Source organism: Salminus brasiliensis, chromosome 6 (assembly GCF_030463535.1).
Source record: "Salminus brasiliensis chromosome 6, fSalBra1.hap2, whole genome shotgun sequence".
Classification (NCBI taxonomy): Eukaryota; Metazoa; Chordata; class Actinopteri; order Characiformes; family Bryconidae; genus Salminus; species Salminus brasiliensis.
Genome location: NC_132883.1, coordinates 3,972,001 through 3,995,960, shown reverse-complemented (window position 1 = coordinate 3,995,960; position 23,960 = coordinate 3,972,001). Strand labels below are relative to the sequence as shown.

The 23,960-nt window shown below is 42.9% G+C and overlaps 1 protein-coding gene across 1 annotated transcript in view; it reads left to right on the top strand.

Moving 5' to 3' along the window:
- notch2 (notch receptor 2) overlaps window positions 1-20,565 on the top strand; it is an 88,775-nt gene extending 68,210 nt beyond the window's left edge. Inside the window, 18 exon segments of the mRNA XM_072681359.1 lie at window positions 710-938; window positions 1,668-1,869; window positions 2,134-2,287; window positions 3,942-4,126; window positions 4,329-4,461; window positions 4,900-5,142; window positions 5,312-5,424; window positions 7,510-8,042; window positions 8,858-9,208; window positions 9,314-9,456; window positions 10,537-10,741; window positions 10,875-10,965; window positions 12,069-12,222; window positions 12,901-13,223; window positions 14,053-14,200; window positions 14,794-14,891; window positions 15,456-16,813; window positions 16,815-20,565. Of these exon segments, the coding sequence (XP_072537460.1) occupies window positions 710-938; window positions 1,668-1,869; window positions 2,134-2,287; window positions 3,942-4,126; window positions 4,329-4,461; window positions 4,900-5,142; window positions 5,312-5,424; window positions 7,510-8,042; window positions 8,858-9,208; window positions 9,314-9,456; window positions 10,537-10,741; window positions 10,875-10,965; window positions 12,069-12,222; window positions 12,901-13,223; window positions 14,053-14,200; window positions 14,794-14,891; window positions 15,456-16,813; window positions 16,815-17,199 (5,048 nt within the window). The 3' untranslated portion in view covers window positions 17,200-20,565.
- The last annotated feature ends 3,395 nt before the right edge of the window (window positions 20,566-23,960 follow it).

Below are 23,960 nucleotides of genomic sequence, written 5' to 3'. Positions count from 1 at the left end.
TTATTATTATTTATAGATTTTTGCTAAATCAGACTTTTCATGTTTTAAGAGATTAATGTTTTAAAACTAGATTAACCTTATATTTTAAAATAATAATAAAATAATAAATAATATATAATATAAATTTAAAAAACATAAATATTACAATAATAATTACAATAAATATTTTTTGAGCTGTGGGCCAGAAATCAAACACTAAACCCAACTTTCCATCCCTAAAATATGGAATTATCTATAAATAATAATGATATGCTCCAGAAATAATAAAACACCTTGTGTCCAGTGTGGTGTTGTTCAGTACACACATTGTGGGAAATGCCAACAAGTAAATAGAGTCAGTTGATTTTAGTAATGCTAAAATAAATGTAACCAGTTAAATGAGATTAAACAAGCTGTTTTGAGCTTCTTGCCTTCATGCTGAGTAATGTGGTTGGTGTGGCGCAACAGATAACACCACTACCTGCCACTGAGTTACAACACCATGTGGGAGACCACGGTTCGATTCCCGGTCTGGGTGACTATGCTGCGCTACACCAATAAGAGTCCTTGGGCGAGACTCCTAACACTACTTTGGCCCACATCTGTAATATGAATAACCTTGTATGTCGCTCTGGATAAGAGCGTCTGCTAAATGCCGTAAATGTAAATGTAACGTCACACTAAGATCTTCAGCTTTTATTATTTATATGTTTTTTCCCTGCAATTTCAGACCCCTGCATAAACGGTGGCTCCTGTGTGGATAAGGTGGGGCGGTTTTCCTGCGACTGCAGGCCAGGTTTCTACGGAGAGCGATGCGAGGCAGAGGTGAACGAGTGTGAAAGCTCCCCCTGCAGGCACGGAGGAACCTGCACAGACTACGTTAACAGCTACACCTGCCACTGTCCGCCTGGTTTCAACGGCATCAACTGTGAACGCAATATTCCTGAATGTACCGAGACGTAAGTGCCTGGCTGCATTGTTGCTGTGGTATGAATGCAGACTAACAAAGAACTGATTCCAGATCAGTATTTCATTGTAAAACGTTTTGTTAAAGACCAGCGTGGTCATTTATTTTTTTTACTGAGATTAAAGGTAGGTCTGGAATATATAAGGATAATAATCATCATTTTTACATATCTGTAATGCACTTTTGAGATTTTTTGGATGAGATGAAGATTCTTGCGTTGCTTAACCTGAAATTAATTTGAACATTAGCAGCTTCAGTCCACTAGGTGGCAGTGTGAACCTTTAGCTCACTATAAAGGGTGGAAGTCTTCTAGCCGTTCATTCACAACAGCACATAAAAGCAGGACAGTTATTTGAGTTGGATAACAAATATTATTACTAAAATTATGATTGATTTCCACTGTTGAAATGATAGAGATTAAGACAAGGTTGTGAATTTGTAGTTATTTATTTTTAGATATATTTTATTTATTTATTTTTAGATCTATCTTTAGATATATTTAGTTATTTATTTTTAGATATATTTTAGTTATTTATTTTTAGATTTATTTCCAAATATATTTTAGTTATTTATTTTTAGATATATCTTTAGATATATTTAGTTATTTATTTTTAGATATATTTTAGTTATTTATGATTTTTAGAAATATTGCTCTGTTCTTACTATCTTTCTTAAATTTATTTTCCTATCTGTCTCTCTCTGTCCCTGTCCTTGTGTGCAGCTCCTGTCTGAATAACGGGACATGTGTGGATGGCATAAACCATTTTTCTTGCCGTTGCCGGCCTGGTTTCACTGGTTCATTCTGTCAGTTTGAGATTAATGAGTGTGAATCACAACCGTGCAAGAACGGAGGCACCTGCACTGACGCCCTGCGGACCTACCACTGCACCTGCCCGGTGGAGTACACTGGCAGCAACTGCCAGGTACAGACATGCACACACACCCACACACACACACAATAGTTCTTCAGTTACCTATGACCTATATATACCTATATATCTTTATACACACATTTGGACATAGAGTGAATCTGACAGTTGTTCTTTACATTGTGTCCAAATCATGATGAACGGACCAATAGAAATGCTCAAAAAGGACCTGGCAAATGTTTGCCATGCTATTGTTGAAGAGGTTCATGTGTTTGCAGAAAATAACTGATTGACTGTGTGTGTGTGTGTGTGTTCTAGTCTCTGGCAGATCTGTGCAGAAACATCCAGTGCAAGAACGGTGGCGAGTGTGTCCAACAGGTGAACAAATGGAGCTGCAGGTGTCCATCTGGATGGACCGGACTCTATTGTGACATTCCTAATGTGTCCTGTCAGAATGTTGCCCTCCGTAAAGGTGAGCAAGATACTCAACTTCACCACTTTCTGACTGTTGACCATCACATTCCATTACATGCAGACCATTACATGCAGACCATTACATACAGAACATACTGCAACAAACGTCATTATTCCCCACAAACTGCACTGTTTTCAACTAATCCCACCATTCTTCATTACACCCTTACTCCTTCTGAATCCCATTACTGAACTCCACGGTTCTACTCTCAAACCTCACTGTTCTCCTCCAAAACTCCATTACTCTCTATCAAAACCCCACAGTTCTCCTCCAAAACTCCATTACTCTCCAACAAAACCCCACAGTTCTCCTCCAAAACTCCATTACTCTCCAACAAAACCCCACAGTTCTCCTCCAAAACTCCATTACTCTATCAAACCCCACAGTTCTCCTCCAAAACTCCATTACTCTCCAACAAAACCCCACAGTTCTCCTCCAAAACTCCATTACTCTCCAACAAAACCCCACAGTTCTCCTCCAAAACTCCATTACTCTCCAACAAAACCCCACAGTTCTCCTCCAAAACTCCATTACTCTCTATCACACCTCACAGTTCTCCTCCAAAACTCCATTACTCTCTATCAAACCCCACAGTTCTCCTCCAGAAACCCATTACTCTCTATCAAACCCCACAGTTCTCCTCCAAAACTCCATTACTCTCTATCAAACCCCACAGTTCTCCTCCAGAAACCCATTACTCTTCAACAAAACCCCACTGTTCTCCTCCAGAAACCCATTACTCTTCAACAAACCCCACAGTTCTCCTCCAAAACTCCATTACTCTATCAAACCCCACAGTTCTCCTCCAAAACTCCATTACTCTCCAACAAAACCCCACAGTTCTCCTCCAAAACTCCATTACTCTCCAACAAAACCCCACAGTTCTCCTCCAAAACTCCATTACTCTCCAACAAAACCCCACAGTTCTCCTCCAAAACTCCATTACTCTCTATCACACCTCACAGTTCTCCTCCAAAACTCCATTACTCTCTATCAAACCCCACAGTTCTCCTCCAAAACTCCATTACTCTCTATCAAACCCCACAGTTCTCCTCCAAAACTCCATTACTCTCTATCAAACCCCACAGTTCTCCTCCAGAAACCCATTACTCTTCAACAAAACCCCACTGTTCTCCTCCAGAAACCCATTACTCTTCAACAAACCCCACAGTTCTCCTCCAAAACTCCATTACTCTCTATCAAACCCCACAGTTCTCCTCCAGAAACCCATTACTCTTCAACAAAACCCCACTGTTCTCCTCCAGAAACCCATTACTCTTCAACAAACCCCACAGTTCTCCTCCAAAACTCCATTACTCTCCAACAAAACCCCACAGTTCTCCTCCAAAACTCCATTACTCTCCAACAAAACCCCACAGTTCTCCTCCAAAACTCCATTACTCTCTATCACACCTCACAGTTCTCCTCCAAAACTCCATTACTCTCTATCAAACCCCACAGTTCTCCTCCAGAAACCCATTACTCTTCAACAAAACCCCACTGTTCTCCTTCAAAACCAATTACTCTTCAGAAAACCCCCACTGTTCTCCTCATTACTCTTTAACAGAGTCTCTGTGTGTATGGGTGTGTCTGTTTGTCTGCTTGCATGTCTACATTTTGTATCTCTAATACACCTGTGTGTGTGTTCCAGGTGTGCCGGTGGAGCGGGTGTGTCAAAACGGCGGACGTTGCGTGAACATAGAAGACTCACACACCTGCAAGTGCCAGGTGGGCTGGTGGGGCAGCTACTGTGAGAATGAGATTGACGAGTGTTTGTCAAGTCCCTGCAAAAACGGAGGAATCTGCAGGGACTTCCAGGGCGTTTACGACTGCCAGGTGGGGGTCCTTGTTTTAATAATCATTATTAGGATGTACAACTAGGACATAGCAGGATATTAATGAGAAATCACATAAATGTACATCATAGCTTTGAAAAGAAATGGATCCATGGGCTTGCGAGGCTCCTATACCCCAGGAGATGCGGGAGAAGCTGGATCTCATTGTCCCCCTTTTGTCTTTCCCTCTCTCTGTCTCTCAGTGTAAGGAAGGTTATCAGGGAAGGAACTGCGAGTATGATGTTAATGAGTGTCAGTCTAATCCCTGTCGCCATGGCGGCACCTGCATCAACCTGGTCAACCGCTTCTCCTGCTCCTGCCCCCCGGGCACCAAAGGTAGTCCCACACATCCCATATATGATGCCATCATTCAAAAGTTTATTATTAATATTGATATAATATATCTTATATATATATAATTAATCTATATTACAATGTAGGCGTACAGTATTGTAATTACCAATTATTTATTTATTTATTTATGTTTATATGTGTGCATTTTTCTATTTTTTCTTTTTACAAAAAATAAACCTGGCAGTTGTTTTTTTAAATATTTTATTATATATATATATATATATATATATATATATATATACTATTTATTATTATTATTGTTATTATTATTATTATTGTGTCCAAATTGCATAAAAGACAGACCATGCTCCAAAGGGACTAAAGCTGTTTACATTAACTTCCATTGAATATAAACGTATTCATGTATTAAGGAATGATGTGTATGACCGTATCTCTCTGTATCTCGCCGTGTCCGCCCAGGCCCGCAGTGTGAGGTGGACATAGACGAGTGTGCGCCTGAGTTTGGCCCGCGCTGTCTGAACGGTGGCCGCTGTGTGGACGGCGTTGGTCGCTACACCTGTGTGTGTCCACCAGGATTCACCGGCGATCACTGTGAGGGCGACATTAACGAGTGTCTCTCTGCACCCTGCAATGCCCATGGCAGCGTAGACTGTGTCCAGCTGGCCAATGACTATAAGTGCCGCTGTCGCCTTGGTTACACGGGTGAGCTTTTTTTGGTGCTTTCCTAAATAGAGAGCTTGTTCATAATCACAGCAACCCAGCAGAGCCAGGGTACAGAGCATGTTCCTTACAAATCCTGCAGAACTGCCAGGACTTGTCACCTGTAGCTGATCTACAGCATGTGTGTGTGTGTGTGTTTTGTGTACTGCAGGTCGTCACTGTGAGTCGATGGTGGATCTGTGTCAGTCGAAGCCCTGCCATAACGGAGGCAAATGCTTCATGAACATGAGCTCAGTCCATGGATACAGCTGCACTTGTGCCCCGGTAGGTCTAGTTCAGCATGTGTGAGTATGTATGGGTGTGTGTGTGCTCTGCAACTGCTCCCACTCTGCATTACTGCTCCTGCTTTGTATGTACTTCATTATTTTTTCTTTTTCCTTTTTAACCCTCCAGTTATGTGGCGGTTCAGATTGTCCCGTTTCATTAAATTAAATTTAAATTACATTAAAAATTACAGAAAAAATTGTTAAAATTATTTTTGGAGTATGAAGCCTTTTCTACTGGGCTTCATTAGTGCAGAGAACATGCAAATGGAAAATGACTAATGTGCTTAATGGGCTTGAAGAGAGACATTTATATTAAAAAGTGGGGAAAAAACAAGGAAAAGGTGTCAAATATCAAATATCAAATAACAAAAATATATATATCTTAAAAGGGAATTATCATAATTAAATTTTTATTATGCAGCATTGCCGAGGCTCGGCCGATTCTAAACCCATAGGCATTAATAATATAGAGCTGGCCCCCCTTTGCTCTAAGCTCTACCAGCAGCAGATGGTCTGGAGCTCTGCTGCAGTTACTGAGTCAGTTGGAGGCTTTTCTGCACTCTGCTCTGAGCTCAGCACTCGGCCCTGACCCCGCTCTGTAACTTTACGTGGTCTGACAGACACTCTGTGGACACTGAGCTGCTCTCTGTGAGCTGTTCCTCCTAAACTCTTCCACTGTTCAATAATAACACCACTCACAGCTGATGGAGGAAGATCTAGGAGGGAAGGTCTAAATTTCACCAGCTGACTTGTAGTTGGTGGTGCAGCGGTGTCTCCTATTACATACAGAACCACGCTGGAGTTCAGTGAGCTCTTTAGAACCTCCCGTTCTTTCCCGAAATTTAATCACAAAAGAGTTTTAATTAATTCCACTAAATTGATTAAACTGAAATGAATTGAGCGAAAGATCAACATTTATGGAGAAAAATATGCTTTTTAGCTACTTTCAGATGGTTAATCGTGCACTGGGTCAGTTTGTTCCGGGAATATTACATGAACATGACAGAAGGGGTTAACCTCTGAATGACTGATCTGGGTGATGCTACATGCTGCAGGAGAAATTCCCTGTGTTCAGACTTTTCTCTCTGTGTAGTAAAAAGACACAAGCTCTGTTTTCTGCTGTCGTTTTTCCTGCTCTTCCTCTCTTTGTGCTCCACCATGAAAGCATGCTGATATCTCCCTGCTTAAACGGCTTCTTTCCTAACCGCTGCTCGTTCTCTCCCTTTCCTCACGCCTACGCTTAAAGGAGAGGGACGGCTCAGGTATGGCATTTAAAAAAAATAGACCAAAACTTTACACTCCCAGGTGTTTTGATGCTGTGTGACCATGACTAGATAGTTTCCCTAACAAAGAAATTAATTAATTTAAATTTTCCCCCTCAATTTTGGTGCTGCCAATTAACCCTCCCATTCATAGCTCCCCCTAGCACTAGCAATGCTCCCAACACTAGCAGGGTAAGGTAAGGATGATTCTAACCCCATAGGCATTATTAATATGGAGCTGGTCCCCCTTTGCTCTAAGCTCTACCAGCAGCAGCAGGTCTGGAGCTCTGCTGCAGTTACTGAGTCAGTTGGAGGCTTTTCTGCACTCTGCTCTGAGCTCAGCACTCGGCCCTGACCCCGCTCTGTAACTTTACGTGGTCTGACAGACACTCTGTGGACACTGAGCTGCTCTCTGTGAGCTGTTCCTCCTAAACTCTTCCACTGTTCAATAATAACACCACTCACAGCTGATGGAGGAAGATCTAGGAGGGAAGGTCTGAATTTCACCAGCTGACTTGTTGTTGTTGGTGCAGCGGTGTCTTCTATTACATACAGAACCACGCTGGAGTTCAGTGAGCTCTTCAGAACCTCCCGCTCTTTCACTGATGTGTGGAAGAAAGGCAGACTGCAGGACTAGGGGCTTGATTTTATACACTTGTGGCGATGGGACTAAAGTGCAGTGGTGTAATAGTGAGTTACACTCTCCACCTGTAGGGGGAGCCTGGGAGCTAAAAATCACTTTTGTAATCGCTGCATCACCCAGGCCTGTCAGGGCTGTATCTGTTTCTAGTGTCTGATGCCTCTGTCTGTGTCTCTCGCAGGGCTACACGGGCTTCAACTGTGGCGACATTGAGGGCTACACCTGTGCTAACCTGCGCTGTCAGAACGGCGGGCAATGCCAGGAGGTCACACCCGGGCGTCCACAGTGCCACTGCCCATCTGGCTTTTTGGGCTCACGCTGCGAAACCCAGTCCTGCCAGTGCCAGAATGGAGGCATATGCTTCGAGACCCCCCAAAAGCGCTCAGCCTGCCACTGTCCTACAGGCTACACCGGGGAACACTGCCAGAATGTCCTGAGAATAGCCCCGCCCACTTCCTCCTGCCCGTACGTGGAGTGTAAGGGGCGTGCAGGTGACAGGGTGTGTGACCCGCAGTGTAAGAATCAGGAGTGTGAGTGGGACGGGGGCGACTGCACCCTGCTCTGGCGCCGGCCCTGGGAAAACTGCACCGCCTCGGTGCCCTGCTGGGAGCTTTTCCATAACGGCCACTGCGACCCGGAATGCGACAATGCCGGATGTCTCTTCGACAGCTTCGAGTGCCAGAAAGGGGCTTCGTCCTCTCCCAGCGTCTGCAAGTATGTACAAAAATGTCCCCTAGAGGACAAAGCAAAGTACAGGGGTTGTTTATGTAAACTGGCTGTATTGGCTTTGGCCACATTACAGAGTCGAATAGGGGTGTAAGGAAATATCAATATATCGAATTATTGCGATGTTATGTTTTGCACTACTGTATCGATACTCTATATAACACTATTGATTTTTAAATATTAATTTTTTATTATTAGTATACGTACAGATTGGTGGCAGACTATATATATATATATATATATATATATATATATATATATCACAAAATATTGTATTGTGATACATATTGTATCACCAGGTTCTTGCCAGTAAACAGAAGTTTTTAGCTTATTAATTTAGCTTATTAATTATTATAATTGGCTTAAATGTGAAGCTGAGATTTGAGCCACATGCTCTAAAATCAGGCACTATGGCCAATGTGGCAGCATGTTAATATCAGCTTGAACTTAATGTCAAAATATGTGCACAAATATAGGCACTGATGTGTTTACACTAACGACTAGGGCTGTAATGGTAAGCAGAAGTCACGGTTGCAGTTCAGACCTCATGGTTCTGTACAAATTTGATATAGCGGGGAAAAGACGGGGGCTCTGAGGGGGTCGGTAGTCTTATGTGCTACCAGTATGAGTCCCGAACCATGCTGTTTTGCCATCAGTGGCCGGCGTCAGAGAGAGCACAATTGGCCGTGCTTTCTCATATCCAGAAAATAACAGTAACAATAATAATCCTCAAGAACCTTTCCTGTGGATGCTTAATTGATGGTTGCAATAATTGACCAATTTATTAATCAATCCCCCCACAGATATGATAAATACTGTCTGGATCACTATCAGAATGGTCACTGCAATCAGGGCTGCAACACAGAAGAGTGTGGCTGGGACGGTCTGGACTGTTCCACAGACACGCCGGCCCAGATAGCCGAAGGAACGCTGGTCATCGTGGTGCTGCTGCAGCCCAACGAGCTACTGGTGGATCTGAAGGGCTTCCTGCGCTCGCTGGGTACACTCCTGCACACCAACTTGCGTGTTAAAATGGACGAACATCAAAAGCTGATGGTCTTCCCGTACTATGGTAACGAGCAGGACCACACTAACACTGGCTCCGCCAGCATGAAGAGGCGGGGCAAGCGAGAGCTGGAGCACGAGGTCATTGGGTAAGTCTAATCACAGAAGGGTTGTGTCTTAGTAATTGAGCCTAGCTCAGCTCTGTGTACCTGGGGCTGTACAAAATTTGACGGATTGTCTGTATGTCTCCCCAGGTCCAAAGTGCATCTGGAGATTGATAATCGGCAGTGCGCCCGGAACTCCAACGACTGCTTCTCCAGTACGGACCTGGCCGCCTCGTACATCGCTGCAGAATACCTCAAAGCAGACCTGCCTTATCCCGTCTTGTCTGTGCACAGTAAGTCTGAATGACCAGTCAGAACTCTCACACCCGGCTGTGTGTCGGCCTTTTTATCAGGATATCACAGGTTTCATCCCCTGGAAGTCTGAGAGAGCATTGGGAATTGGCCCCACTCATTCTGGGTTGGTGGGATGGTCCCTTTATCTCCCCTTTATCTCCTCCATTACATGCAAAGCCAGCCACCGTCTCTTTTCAAACTACAGCACTGGGTCCCCAGCTCCACCGCACCAGCTGTCAGATACCTGTGCCAGCCAGGATTGCTTAAGAGTGATGAAGGGAGAGAGCGCCATCTACCCACCCCTAGAGAAAGCTCAGCCAATTGTGGTGTGGGTGTTTGTTAGCTGATATAGTAGAGCTGGTAGTTAGTGTTCTCCTCCAAGCATGTTGAACTCCAGTGGAGCTTGAAGCTCTAATGGAGCTTGATGAAGACCTGGGGGAAGCACTGGCTGGATGTCACTCTCCCCGTACTGGTGGAATTATGTCTTGGGAGAAATTGGAAATGACTAAATTTGGGATAAAACTGGGAAAATGTTTTTAACTTATTTATTAATATTTGATCCTAAATCAGGTACATATGTGACATATGGCCAGTGAGGTGGAGTGTCAACATCAGCTTAAAAACCATGGTTTTGACCTCATGGTTCAGTACAAATATTGTACAACTGGACAAAAGCAACAAAACCCCAGAAGGCATAAAGCTAACCTGGGGTTTCTCTCATTGATTTTCCTCCTGGTGTTGTATAGCACCCCCCTGAGGTCAGTGCAGCCTGTATTGTGCAAACCTTAGCATGTAGGAAGCTCTTCTGCACGCATACACACCCTATAACTGTCCAAGAACGCAGACTCACAGTCCTCGTCTGATCCGCCCTGATTTTATGAGTTAAAATAAGATTTAAAAAAGGCTAGAATGTTGACGACAAAGGTATCGTTACCATAGCGATACTCGAAAATCCACTACAGTCCCCATATTTAATAATAATAATAATAATAATAATAGTATGCAAATCCAAACTTTACAGGTTGAGGTAGAACACTGTTTGATGTCTCCCTCTATATTAATTATCCTCTCTCTTCCAGGCGATCCAACCCCGACCCCACCCCAGCAGCATCTTATCTACCTGGTCGCCGTGGCGGTGGCCATCATACTACTGATCCTGGTCTTGGGAGTTTTGGCCGCCAAACGTAAACAAAAGAACAGCATCCTCTGGCTGCCTGATGGCTTCCTGGCCAAGAAAGACAGCAAGCGGCGCGAGCCGGTCGGCCAGGACGACTTTGGCATGAAGTGAGTCAGAGACGGCTGCTGACTGAGAGAGTTCAGGGGTCTTTTTAATAAACTATGAAAATAATTATAATTTTTTATGCTTTCTCTCTTATTCACTCACAATTCTTCTATATCTTCCTCTCTCCTCTCTCAGGAACTTGCAAAAAACGCAGGATGTGGGGATACTGGATGGCAGCGCTGGTCATCACTGGCCTGAGGAGGAACATCTGGCCAAGAAGCCAAGGGTGAGAGATACACATGTACACTGTTACCAGGCTCGTGAGATAATAAACACCCTATAAGGATCTGGACCAGAAACATCCAAAATGACTTTGATGTTGAAATGTTTGGGTTAAGAACATTATAAAACATTATAATACACACAGATCTGCCATAACATTAACACCACTGACGGGTGAAGTGGAAAACACTAATTATCTTCAGTGGATTCATTAGGCACACCTCACAACTTACCGGATAGAGGTCTTGTGGAGTCCATGCCTTTAACAGTTAACTCTGTTGTGTTAGCACAAGAGGGACCTACCCAAGAATAGTGTCGGCTCTTTTTCTCTATGAATTCCCCCAATCAGCTAATAAGCATTTAGAAATGGTGCACAAAAGAATCCAGCTCCGTAGTCAATAGAAAGGCAGAGTGCAACCTTTATTTCTGTATAAAGTATACAAAATAGGTGAAGACTAAGGCACTACATGTAATGCGTTAGCCTGAGACAGCCAGCACTCTCCCAAAGCAGTCTAAAAAGTGGGGCTCCTCTTGGGCCTTATATACTGTCCTTATCTAGCTGTGGCTACCCCCACGCATATTTTTTTATCATAATATCTCTCGATTGGGTCCGCTTATATTACTATGGGAAACCCCTTACCCCTTAACCCTGTCACTTTTGTATTCGCTTATGTCCTTCGTTCCTACAACTTTTGTTTTTTAAAAGAGTGCTAACACCTGCAAGGCCATTTGTGCTGACGATCACACTACTGCAGAATTTTGGGTTTTTTCCAATCAGTTTACCTCTGATTCACCCCAAGTGGGCTCTGCCTAGCCCCCCAAGGGCATTACACTGATCTTGAGTACAGAAATGCTGACTGTCTCAGGCATGGTCATTATAGCAGAATACACATCTAAACATGTTTATGAGTACATAATGTATTCTTACACACAAATAATCCATCAATAGGCAGGTGGTCCTAATGTTATGGCTGATCTGTGTATTTAAACATCATAATATTAAAAGTTGATGTTCTGTAGACGGGATGCTTTTCTCAGAGTAAATCTGTATGTAATTGTGATCTCCACCCCCTCCCTGTCCTTTGCGTTTTCTTCTCCGTCTCTCAGATGGAGGACAAGCCCTTGCTGCCCTTGGGAGTGGATGCAGGAGTGGATCGTCGGGAATGGACTCTACAGCATCGTAAAGCCGCTGACATCACACTGACCCCACCTCAGGCAGATATAGACATGGACTGTCTAGACGTCAATGTGAAAGGGCCCGGTAATGACACAGCCTCACCATGGCTGCTTATTTCAAGCTGCAATTGCACTGTTATATCAGACTATCATAATATTATGTTTTTTGGGGTCTCCCCCTCCAATTTTTTTCCCAGCCCACTTGTTAGTACTTTCCCCCTATCACATGTATTACTGGGAGGCTGAGGACCCACACATGCCTCCTCTGACACATGCGCAAGCAGCCACCGTCTCTTTTTGAACTGCCGCCAGTGCAACATCACAGGGCAACCAGTGATACCCAGCTCTGATGCATCAGCTAGCAGACGCCTGTGCTGATCAGACAGTGGTTGGACATTTAGTGTTGTGTTTAAATTCTGACCACTAGATGGCAGTGTTGTCCTCTGTCTTCAAATCCCACTTAATTTATTAAGTTTTCGGCTCCGAGTGGTGCAGTGGAATAAGGCGCTGTTACTATGACCAGAGGATCGCTAGTTCTAATCCCGGTCATGCTCCTTGCATCTCTCCAGTGCAGCGCTGGCCGGCACTGGCATCTGCTGGTTGATGCATCGATGGTTGCCTGGGTCCTCAAAATCCAGCACACTGGCGTTTGAAAGACTGTGTAGTTTATAATTGTACTACAGTTGAAGAAAGTTAGTAACACTTCCTCTCTCTCTCTCTCTCTCTCTCTCTCTCTCTCTCTCTCTCTCTCTCTCTCTTTCAGACGGCTTCACCCCGCTCATGCTGGCCTCCCTGCGCAACGGTGGAAGTCTTGAGTGCGGCAGTGTTTTGGCTGAGGAGGAAGAGGAGAGTGGTGTGGATGAACCAGGGACCAACATGATCACTGACCTCATCGCTCAGGGAGCCACACTCAATGCCCAGACTGACCGCACAGGCGAAACTGCCCTACATCTGGCCGCACGCTACGCCCGTGCCGATGCTGCTAAGAGGCTGCTGGACGCTGGGGCTGACCCCAATGCTCACGACAACATGGGCCGCACGCCTCTCCACGCTGCAGTGGCTGCAGACGCACAGGGAGTATTCCAGGTGAGGAGGTGCCAGAGGAGCCTGCCTAATTCCAAATGACATGTACTATGTGTCCAAATGTTTGTGGACACCCCTTCTAATGAATGCATTCAGCTATTCACACTATTATGTTGTGCCTATTGCTGACAGAGGTGTGCCCAATAGACTTATCTAAGAATAGAATAGGGCTCTCTGGAGCAGATAAACATCAACCTATTAATTGGCACCATGCTGGCTAATGCCAGGCGTGGGCTAGAGGGCTATAAAGCCCACCAGCATTGAGCTGTGGAGCAGTGGAAGAACTGTGTTCTCTGTGGTGGTGTTTTATCCAAGTTGGAGAGTTGGAGATGAGGTGGTGTGGTGATTATCCAACACCCTGACCTTACTAATGCTCTTGTTGCTGAATGCAAGCAAATCCTTACAGCAATGCTCCTTTAAAACCTAGTAGAAAGCCTTCCTCCCTGGGCAGTATTGACAGTTATTTCAACAAAAGCAGGATAAGATTTAGGAAAAAACAAGGAAGCTGGTGTCCCAATACTTATGTCCATATGTTGTAAATTCTTGTTTTTGTACATAAGGATGATGCAGATAGTAGTTTGAAGGTGTGTATAGCTGATAATGGAGGTCATATTAGCCTAAAGTGACCAGGCCCAGCCAGTGCCAAGCACATAACCCCCCTCCCCGCCCCCCCGTCCCCCCAGCATTGGTCTTCGGAGTATTTGAACCAGGTTATTTAGGGTGATGGAAGTCCACGAGTCCAATACCTTTGGGATGAGTTGGTGTATTGTTATTAACTGATCATCCAACATCAGTACTTGACCTGTTTTTTCTACCTTTTTGTGTTTTTCAGATCCTGATCCGTAACCGTGCCACTGAGCTGGACTCCCGGATGAATGATGGTACTACTCCCCTCATCCTGGCAGCCAGACTGGCTGTGGAGGGTATGGTGGAGGAGCTGGTGCACTGTCATGCAGATGTCAATGCTGTGGATGATCATGGTGAGACATAAACACAAATAAACAAATGCATGCATATCGTCACTGCCATGCAAAAAACACGTATCTCCAAAATGAAAACTTCAATGGAAGCCAATGTAAAATATTTTATTCCATGTCATTGTGGAGCATTTTTATTGGTCCATTTATCATAAAATTCTGATGCAATATAAAGAACAACTGAATAAATAAATAAACATGCTTTGTGCAAAAGAGGCCTTGGCATAGTAATTATCTTGTAATGGATGAATTGGGTATGTACATTCATATAGACTAGTCTCTACCTACACCAGTGGTCTCCAAACCTCCTCCTGGAGAGCTACCTTCCTGCAGAATTCAGCACTAACCCAAATCTCAACCCACAACCTACTGAACCCCAACAAACACCTCTAAAGGCAGTAATGTGTTGGATTAGGTGGGATGGATTAGGGTTGCATCCAAAGTCTTGAGGGCTGGAGACCACTGTATGGACACTCATTAGTCAAATCTGCCCTAAACATGATCAAACCACTACCAATCGGGGATTTTCTGCAGTGATCTGCACGCAGTTGTGGTACTTTGCTCATCACTCACCTGTCTTTTCTTTTTCTGTCCAGGTAAGTCTGCTTTGCACTGGGCTGCTGCTGTCAACAATGTGGAGGCCACACTCGTGTTGCTGAAGAACGGAGCCAACCGAGACATGCAGGACAACAAGGTAAACAGCTTGCTTATTGTTTTAATGGAAACTGAATAGCTATAAAAAATAGCATTCATTAAATAACACAGTGTTTAGTTTGTGCTGATAATGTGGTAGATTTTTTATTTTTTGGAATTGCCTGTATGGGTCATCTCAATTATGTTCAGAAAATTCATAAAAGCCTGTATGGAACAAGAGCATCATTCAGGCATTGTAAAAAAACATTTAACAATTAAAGAGCAATCTGAGGTCTGTATATTCAGTCTAACTGGTACAGGTGTGTTTAAGGCTCAAATAAAAAAATAGATAGGCTATAAGTTGTTATATACGTTTCTTGAACAATAATCTGTCCCTAAAATCAAATAATATATATTAATAATGAGCTATATAATTAAAAAAAATTATTTTCTTGGCAAAATAAAGTCACAAAGTTAAAAAAACCACAAGAGGCCACGCCTTACTGTGATTTTACCACAGTTAAGGGCCGTTGTTGTATGGCACAATGTGCAGTAAAAGTGTAAAATCACTGTAAATGAGGTTTTAAGGTTCTTTCTAAAGGGTTAATCCACTTTTGTTCTGTAGGAGGAGACCCCACTGTTCCTGGCTGCAAGAGAAGGCAGTTTCGAGGCAGCTCAGGTCCTTCTGGACCACTACTCCAACCGAGACATCACCGACCACCTGGACCGGCTACCACGAGACACGGCTCAGGAACGCATGCACCACGACATCGTCCGCCTGCTCGACCAGTACAACCTGGTGCACAGCCCCCACTCCGGGCCCAACCACATGGGTAATGGAGGAGGAGGCCACCCCTCCATGGTCTGTGGCAGCAATGGAACCGGGTTCATCAACATGCGGCAGGGGCCGCAGGGCAAGAAGAACCGGCGTGGCGGAGGCAAGGTGGGCGGGCCTAATGGTGGAGGAGGTGGAGCAAAGGACCTCAAGGACATGAAGGCCAAGCGGAGGAAGAAGCCAGCAGGAGGGGAGGCGCCTGGAATGGCCGCTACGGGTGGCAATGTAGCATCGACCACCGCAGCCGGAAGCACTAATGGCACCAAAGCAGCAGGTGGTGCCGGTGGTCTTTCAGAGAGTTCTGTGACAATGTCGCCTGTGGATTCTTTGGAGTCTCCGCATTCGTACACTGTGGACCCCGCAGGTGGTTCCAATGCCGCTACTTCACCCCCACTGATGGCCAGCCCTTCAACCCGCCCCTTGTTGCCCCCAGTCAGCCACATGCTGGGCCAGCAACAAGGCTGGGTTGGCGTGGCAAAGCATGGCTACAGTAGTCACATGTTCAGTCACATGCTCCCCCACCAGATGGCGCCGGGGCACACTGGCTTGCAGCAGCACCACGGCTCCAGCATGCTCACGCCTATGAACGTCACCATGAGCCGAGAGCAGCTCCCACCCATCGTCACCTTTCAGATGATGACGGCTGGAGGAGGCCAGGGAGGCATTCTGAAGTCTGGCCAGCAGCAGGCGACGCTGCAGGTGCAAGCTCCAGGGCAAAGCCAGGGCCAGAGCCATGGCCAGCAGGCTGCACACATGCACTGTAGCCAGGGGATGATGTACCCCATGCCAGAGGTGGGGCTACAGCACGGCATGCAGCATTCACTGCCCCATCCGCATGGCCACGCCCACAATCACGTTCATGCCCACGCCCTCCCGCACACTCACAGCCTGGCCGAATCCCAGGTGCGGCAACAGGTGACGCCCTACCAGGCGCTACAAAGCCCTGTGGATAAGTATCCAACGCCGCCCTCCCAGCACAGCTACGCCACCCACAACTCTGAGGGCACCCCAGGTCATCCCGCCCAGCCAGCCAACGAGCACCCCTACCTCACCCCGTCACCCGAATCTCCGGACCCGTGGTCCTCTTCCTCCCCTCACTCCAACTCAGACTGGTCCGACGTCACCACCAGCCCCACTCCGCTCGGAAACCCACACACACTCCCGCACCGTCACCATACACACATTCCTGAACAAGCACCCCTGCTGCAGCCTCCAGCACCGCAGACATCGCAGCAGCAGCAGCAGCAGCAGCAGCAGCAACAACAGCAGCAGCAGCAGCAACAGCAGCAGCAGCAGCCAGCCCAGTCTTGCAGCAGTGTGTACGCGTAGAACTGTTCACCACAGTCTGCCAGTTTCCACTCAGCCCTGTCTGGTGGATCAAACATGCCAAGTTGGTCCCAGTCCCGGTCCTGGAGTTCCCCTACCCTGCATGTCATTCATGGTTTCCCTGCTGTTACACAGAGGTTCTGTGCTGTCCTGCAAAGCTTTAAGTATTCTCTGCACTGCAGAAGAACGATCTGTCTGCATGTGGTAATCTAGTCATGTCCTCTTTTGCAGTGCGAGCAGGGCCTAGGATGTGGATTAGTATAGTCAATCAGATGTAGTATTGGAGCAGGTTCCAGAACTCCTGAATATGCAGGACAGAGGTGCTCCAGGACCTGGAGCGAGAACCACTACGCAGCTACGCAGTTGTTCTGGTCGTAAGGAGCTAACATGTAAGGACTGCTCGATGCTCTGTCTTAACGGCAGCCAACCTTTTTTTCAGTCCCTCGATGTTCTTTTTTACACTATGCACGCCGTCGGCTGCGGCTTTTGTATGCAACCTGCACCCTCCCCGATATTTTAGCCCCTAGAACCCTCACATCATCAAACCTGCAGCGACCCCGAGAATGAAGCTTTCTCGTGAGAAACCTGCTAGATATTAGTCGGAATTGGACAAACTTCGAGAAAAAAGTTCGAGAAACGAATCAGCCGTCTGGGACACTCGGCTGCGTCACCTGTGGACAATCATTAATGACGACACAAGAAGCTGGACTTGGCTGCGTCTGTAATGGCGATCCCACCTTGTGGGAGAAATCTGAGCGAGGTTTTTGAACCCACTCCTTTTAAACTTTGAAGGAAATCTGATGAACCTGTCGCTTCTTTGTCTTACTGTTCTTACTGCCCAAGGCCTACATCCAGAGGAGGTACTTAACTAACCATTGGGTCACATGTCAAAGCTGTCTTCCCTGAGCTGAAACTGCCTTGTAGTTCTGTGTTAATGGAGTTAATGGAGTGTTTCATTGTGTTCATCATGAAGTTGCCTGTGCCTTGCCTACACCCATGTGGACGTGTGCTCAACTGGTCTTGTGGTACGCACACATGCCGACACGCCCACTTTCTAATGCTCTCGGCCTCTGTTTTGTACGATTCTGAGCTAGACTAGATCACCTTCACATGTTGATGTTGCAGTGACGTCCTGTATCTTCGGCCACTTTTGAACTTCTTCACAGCTGTTTAGTTCCCGGTACAGCAGTAATGATGAGCTGGAGTTTCTGCTTCTGCCACAAAGCCTCTGGTTTTGTCTGTGGTACGTAATGGAGCATGGAGCTGATCAGATGATCAGTTGTCTGCTTGATTCACTCGAGGTAAATGATGGTATTTAAACCATGATGTCCTTGCCTGCAAAGTATGGCAGTTGGTTTCACATTGGTGGTACGACAGGTACAGATACTGTGGCTTTTACAGCAAGGCTAATCAAATATATATATATATATATTTCTGCCACAAAAAAATGTATCCAAAGCAGCAACTTTACAGGAGAAGCAAAAAAAACCTTCTTAACTTTGAATGGAAGTAATTTTAAAGCATTTCTATTGGCCCATTCATCATGAAATTTGGATACTTCAAAAAAGTAAAAAAAAAAAAAAAAAGCTAAATAAAAGGTTTTTGGAGGACATCAACTATATATATATATATATATATATGTGTGTGTGTGTGTAATACAGTCCTGTGCAGATGTTTTAAACACCTAATCACATTATTTAGGAGCATATCTCTCAGCAGTGAGAGAGTTTTTCCTGTAGAAGCTCCAGATCTCATCAGAACAGATGCAGCTGAACATAAATCCAGTAAAAAGGAGAAACAAGAGCTTCTCATTCTGAAGAAAGAAAGTAGTGAGATCTTGTCGGTGAGCTAGTCTGAAGAACAGAGCTCGGTTCCTCCAGGTTTCTCCTGGACGCCCCCCAGTCCAGCCAGCACAGCGTGGAGGATGTGTGCAACTCCATCAGCAGCAACAGCAGCAGCAGCAGCAGCTCACCTGATTTACCATCATTAAGCCCTGATTTACCACCAAACCAGGTGTTGATCTGAGGAGAACTCTAAATAATACTAGACTCCATGAGAGAGGAGAACTTTGGAGATGTTCTAATGATGAACACAGTGATGGAGAACCTCCACCACTTTCTGTAGAAGTGTTATTATTATTATTATTAATGTTTATTCTAATATCAGTGATTTACTAAGCAGATAAATAGCTTTTTTATTAGTGCCTAAAACGTCTGCACAGTACTGTGTATATATATATATATATGCATGCATGGATGGCTGATCCAGGATCAGAAGCATTGCACACGTGTGGCGCTTGCCTTGGTGAAACTGAAAGGCAGAGGCATCGCAAGATCCTGCAAGATCCTGTTACAAAAACAAGACTAAATTAGCTTGGAGTTAGTGTTGCACTTTTGAGGCCTCTGTTTTTAAACGTCTTTATATTATTAGGTGTATCTGTGGTGCTTAAGCCATCCAAGGTGGAGGAATGGTTGTAAAGTCGGAGCGATTTCATCTTTAGCTCGGCGGCCCCCGCTGACGTTCCGGCTGTTAATTGAGTTCAGTATTCTGTTGCCTTTGACATGTTACAGATGCAAATTAGGACAAACAAAAAAACTAAAGCAGTGAATGAATGAATGTTTGAATGTTGGCAGTCTTGGAATTAGTTAAAGGTATAGTTAAAGTTTCTTCCCAGTGCCTTTTACAGAATAGTGTAACCATTGCTGATTTGATACATAAATATATATATATGCATATATTTTCTCATGTTCATGGTTTTATATTAATACTTTCTCGTCAGTTGTATCTTTTCATGTTTTCATTGATCTTTAATGGTCATGTATTATTTTCCTTTTTGTTCGATTATGTTCAGCCTATATGTTACATGCTCCTGTTTGAACTGTTCCTGTTTGGTGATGTAAAAAAAATGTTTTTTTGTTGTATATTATTACTTTTTTTTTTTTTTTAGCAGAGCTTTATAAATTCTATCGGTACAATCATACAATGATTACACCTTTTCCCCACAATATAGCCATTCAGCTATGGCCTGAACACCAAAATGACTGACTTTTCTAACCAAAAGTTTAGCTTTTTTTCTACCAAAATCAAATGTAGTGTTGGTAGGTTGGCTCCTCCAGTGTGTACGGAGCCTCTGCAGTCGCTCATATGGTGACAATATGCAATATCCACTAACTTTTTTTTTTTTTTTTTACTGTATATCACATTTTTTTCACCCATTTTTGGCACTTAATATGTTCATTTATGTTTTTATTTTTTATTATTATTATTATTATTGGTGACTTTTCAGAGGCTGTTTTAATATCTAAACAAGCCTCCAATAGCAGCATGTTTTCCTGTGTTAAATATAATGCAAGGCTGTTTTTCAAGTTCTGTACATAGGTTTTTAATGTTCTTCTTTTCTCAGTTCACCTAATACACACCATGTCGTTGTTGCTATATGAAGTATGTAGCCGTTCATGTTGTTCCTAGAAGGATTTTTTGTGAATAAAGTACAAAGCAGAAACAAGCCGAACGCACCAATGATGCAATTAAGAGATGAAATACACAATAAAGGCAAAGCTTTACAGATCTATTATTTTACGGTGTCCTAATTTATTTACCTTCGTATGTAAGACCTTGTATCTCAAAAAGGACAAAAAATTATTCTGCAGAATTTTGGAGCATTTCTATTGGGTCCATTCATCATGAAAATTGGGATACAATGTAAAGAACAACTGTTGGATTTAAATGAGGTCTAAACATGAACATTTGCACAATTAGATTAGATACAATAATCAATGGTTATGGTTGCTGTTATTATTATTAATATATATATATATATATATATATATATATATATTTGGACAGTAGCACTGAAACTTAATAATGCTAATTAAATGTTGTTTTTTATGCATAATCATCCCCTTTCAGGGCACCTTATTCCTGGACAGACCTCTTTACCTAATGAAAGTCTGAATGATCTTATCTGGATTTTTAAAATGTATTTATTTGATCTGTTCTCTGAGTTTGACTGAGCCTCAAATCTGCATTTAATCAGGTCAAACCTTTTTAATCACTTTTTAATCTTAATTTTTAATTTTAATCACTTAACCGATCAAGTTATAAACAGGGGCGAGCATCACATTAATACCACACTAAATAATCGCAAATATGACTCTGAATATATGCATGAAAATCCCATGTAATAATAAAAGAGTCAATTCTGTTAGGTATTCATCCAATATTTAAGAAATGTGATTTAATTGAATCAATTATTAAATAACATTTCATACGTCTAATATTCAATTCAGTTAAATGTATTTATATAGGCTTTTCACAACGATTGTTGTTACAAAGCATTTTAAAAATGCTTTGTATGGTAAGGAGAAGCTCCCTCGGGTCAAGAGGCACCAAGACTTAAAAGAGGAACCCATCCTCCTCAGGTCGACACCGGAGATAGAAAAAAACTAGAAAAAAAACAAATGCACAACACAGCAGAATATTTTACTAGATTATTAGATATTATAAATATGATTAAATCTAGAGATAGTTACAGCAAACCTGCCATAATATTAAATAAACACCAGCAGCATCAAGAATACCTCTGTATAATGCCAGCTGATTAGCAGACATTGCTGGAGCTATTCCCCATGAGGATATCCTGCACGTGGAGATCTGCTGTTTTTGACAGGCTTGTTTAACTCCCTGAAAGGCTTGATCCTCTGGTTTGAGAGTAGGGACTGTCCCCTTTGCATGGTCCACACCTTGACTTTGCCCAAGAGTGTCTTTTCATAAACGATTTATATATTTATTATAGAATTATATATATATATATATATATATATATATATATATTTAAATATATTTTAATATAATATAATATTATTAATATATATAATATCTAAATCATGTTATTTATATTAGAATGTATTAAAAAGTGTATATATATATAAATTGTATATATATTTAAATTATATAATACATATATAATAAAAAAAATGGAAATAATATCTAAATCATGTTATTTATATTAGAATTTATTAAAAAGTGTATATATATATATAGAATAATATATATAGAAAATTATATAATACATATATAATAAAAATATGGAAATAATATATAAATCATGTTATTTATATTAGAATTTATTAAAAAGTGTATATACAGTGGGGAGAACAAGTATTTGATACACTGCTGATTTTTCAGGTTTTCCCACTTGCAAAGCATGTAGAAGACTGTAATTTTTATCATAGGTACTCTTCAACTGTGAGTGATGGAATCTAAAACAAAAATCCAGAAAAATACATTGTATGATTTTTAAATAATTAATTTCCATTTTATTGAGGGAAATAAGTATTTGATACACCACAAAAAGAAACCTAATATTTGGTACAGAAACCTTTGTTTGCAATTACAGAGATGAGACGTTTCCTGTAGTTCTTGACAAGGTTTGCACACACTGCAGCAGGGATTTTGGCCCACTCCTCCATACAGATCTCCTCCAGAGCCTTCAGGTTTCGTGGCTGTCGCTGGGCCACACGGACTTTAAGCTCCCTCCAAAGATTTTCTATTGGATTCAGGTCTGGAGACTGGCTAGGCCACTCCAGGACCTTAAGATGTTTCCTACGGAGCCACTCTTTAGTTGCCCTGGCTATGTGTTTTGGGTCGTTATCATGCTGGAAGACCCAGCCACGACCCATCTTCAGTGCTCTTACTGAGGGAAGGAGGTTGTTGGCCAAAATCTCACGATACATGGCCCCATCCATCCTTCCCACAATACGGTGCAGTCGTCCTGTCCCCTTTGCAGAAAAGCATCCCCAAAGAATGATGTTTCCACCGCCATGCTTCACGGTTGGGATGGTGTTCTTGGGGTTGTACTCATCATTCTTCTTCCTCCAAACATGACGAGTGGAGTTTAAACCAAAAAGTTCTATTTTTGTCCCATCAGACCACATGACCTTCTCCCATTCCTCCTCTGGATCATTCAGATGGTCATTTGCAAACTTCAGACGGGCTTTGACATGCGTTGGCTTGAGGAAGGGCACCTTGCGTGCACTGCAGGATTTTAATCCTTGATGGCGTAGAGTGTTACTGATTGTTTTCTTTGAGACTGTGGTCCCAGCTCTATTCAGGTCATTGACCAGGTCCTGCCATGTAATTCTGGGCTCATTCCTCACCTTCCTCAAGATCATTGATGCTCCACGAGGTGAGATCTTGCATGGCGCCCCAGACCGAGGGAGATTATCCGTTATTTTGCATTTCTTCCATTTTCTAATAATTGCACCAACAGTTGTTGCCTTCTCACCAAGCTGCTTGCCTATTGTCCTGTAGCCCATCCCAGCCTTGTGCAGGTCTACAATTTTATCCCTGATGTCCTTACAAAGCTCTCTGGTCTTGGGCATTGTGGAGATGCTGGAGTCTGACTGATTGAGTGTGTGGGCAGGTGTCTTTTATACAGGTAACGAGTTCAAACAGGTGCAGTTAATACAGGTAATGAGTGGAGAACAGGAGGGCTTCTTAAAGAAGAAGTAACATGTCTGTGAGAGCCAAAATTCTTACTGGTTGATAGATGATCAAATACTTATTTCCCACAATAAAATGGAAATTAATTATTTAAAAATCATACAATGTATTTTTCTGGATTTTTGTTTTAGATTCCATCACTCACAGTTGAAGAGTACCTATGATAAAAATTACAGTCTTCTACATGCTTTGCAAGTGGGAAAACCTGAAAAATCAGCAGTGTATCAAATACTTGTTCTCCCCACTGTATATAAATTGTATATATATTATATAATATTTTTATTATATATTTATTATATAATTATATATGTTTTAAATAACAATTATTTATATTAGAAAATATTCAAAAGTGTATATCTATTTTTTTTTACAAAAAATAATAATCAAATATTTTTAACAAATATTTTAATTTTTTTTATATTTCATTTTTACATTTATTTTTATTTTATTATTACCCCCCCCCCC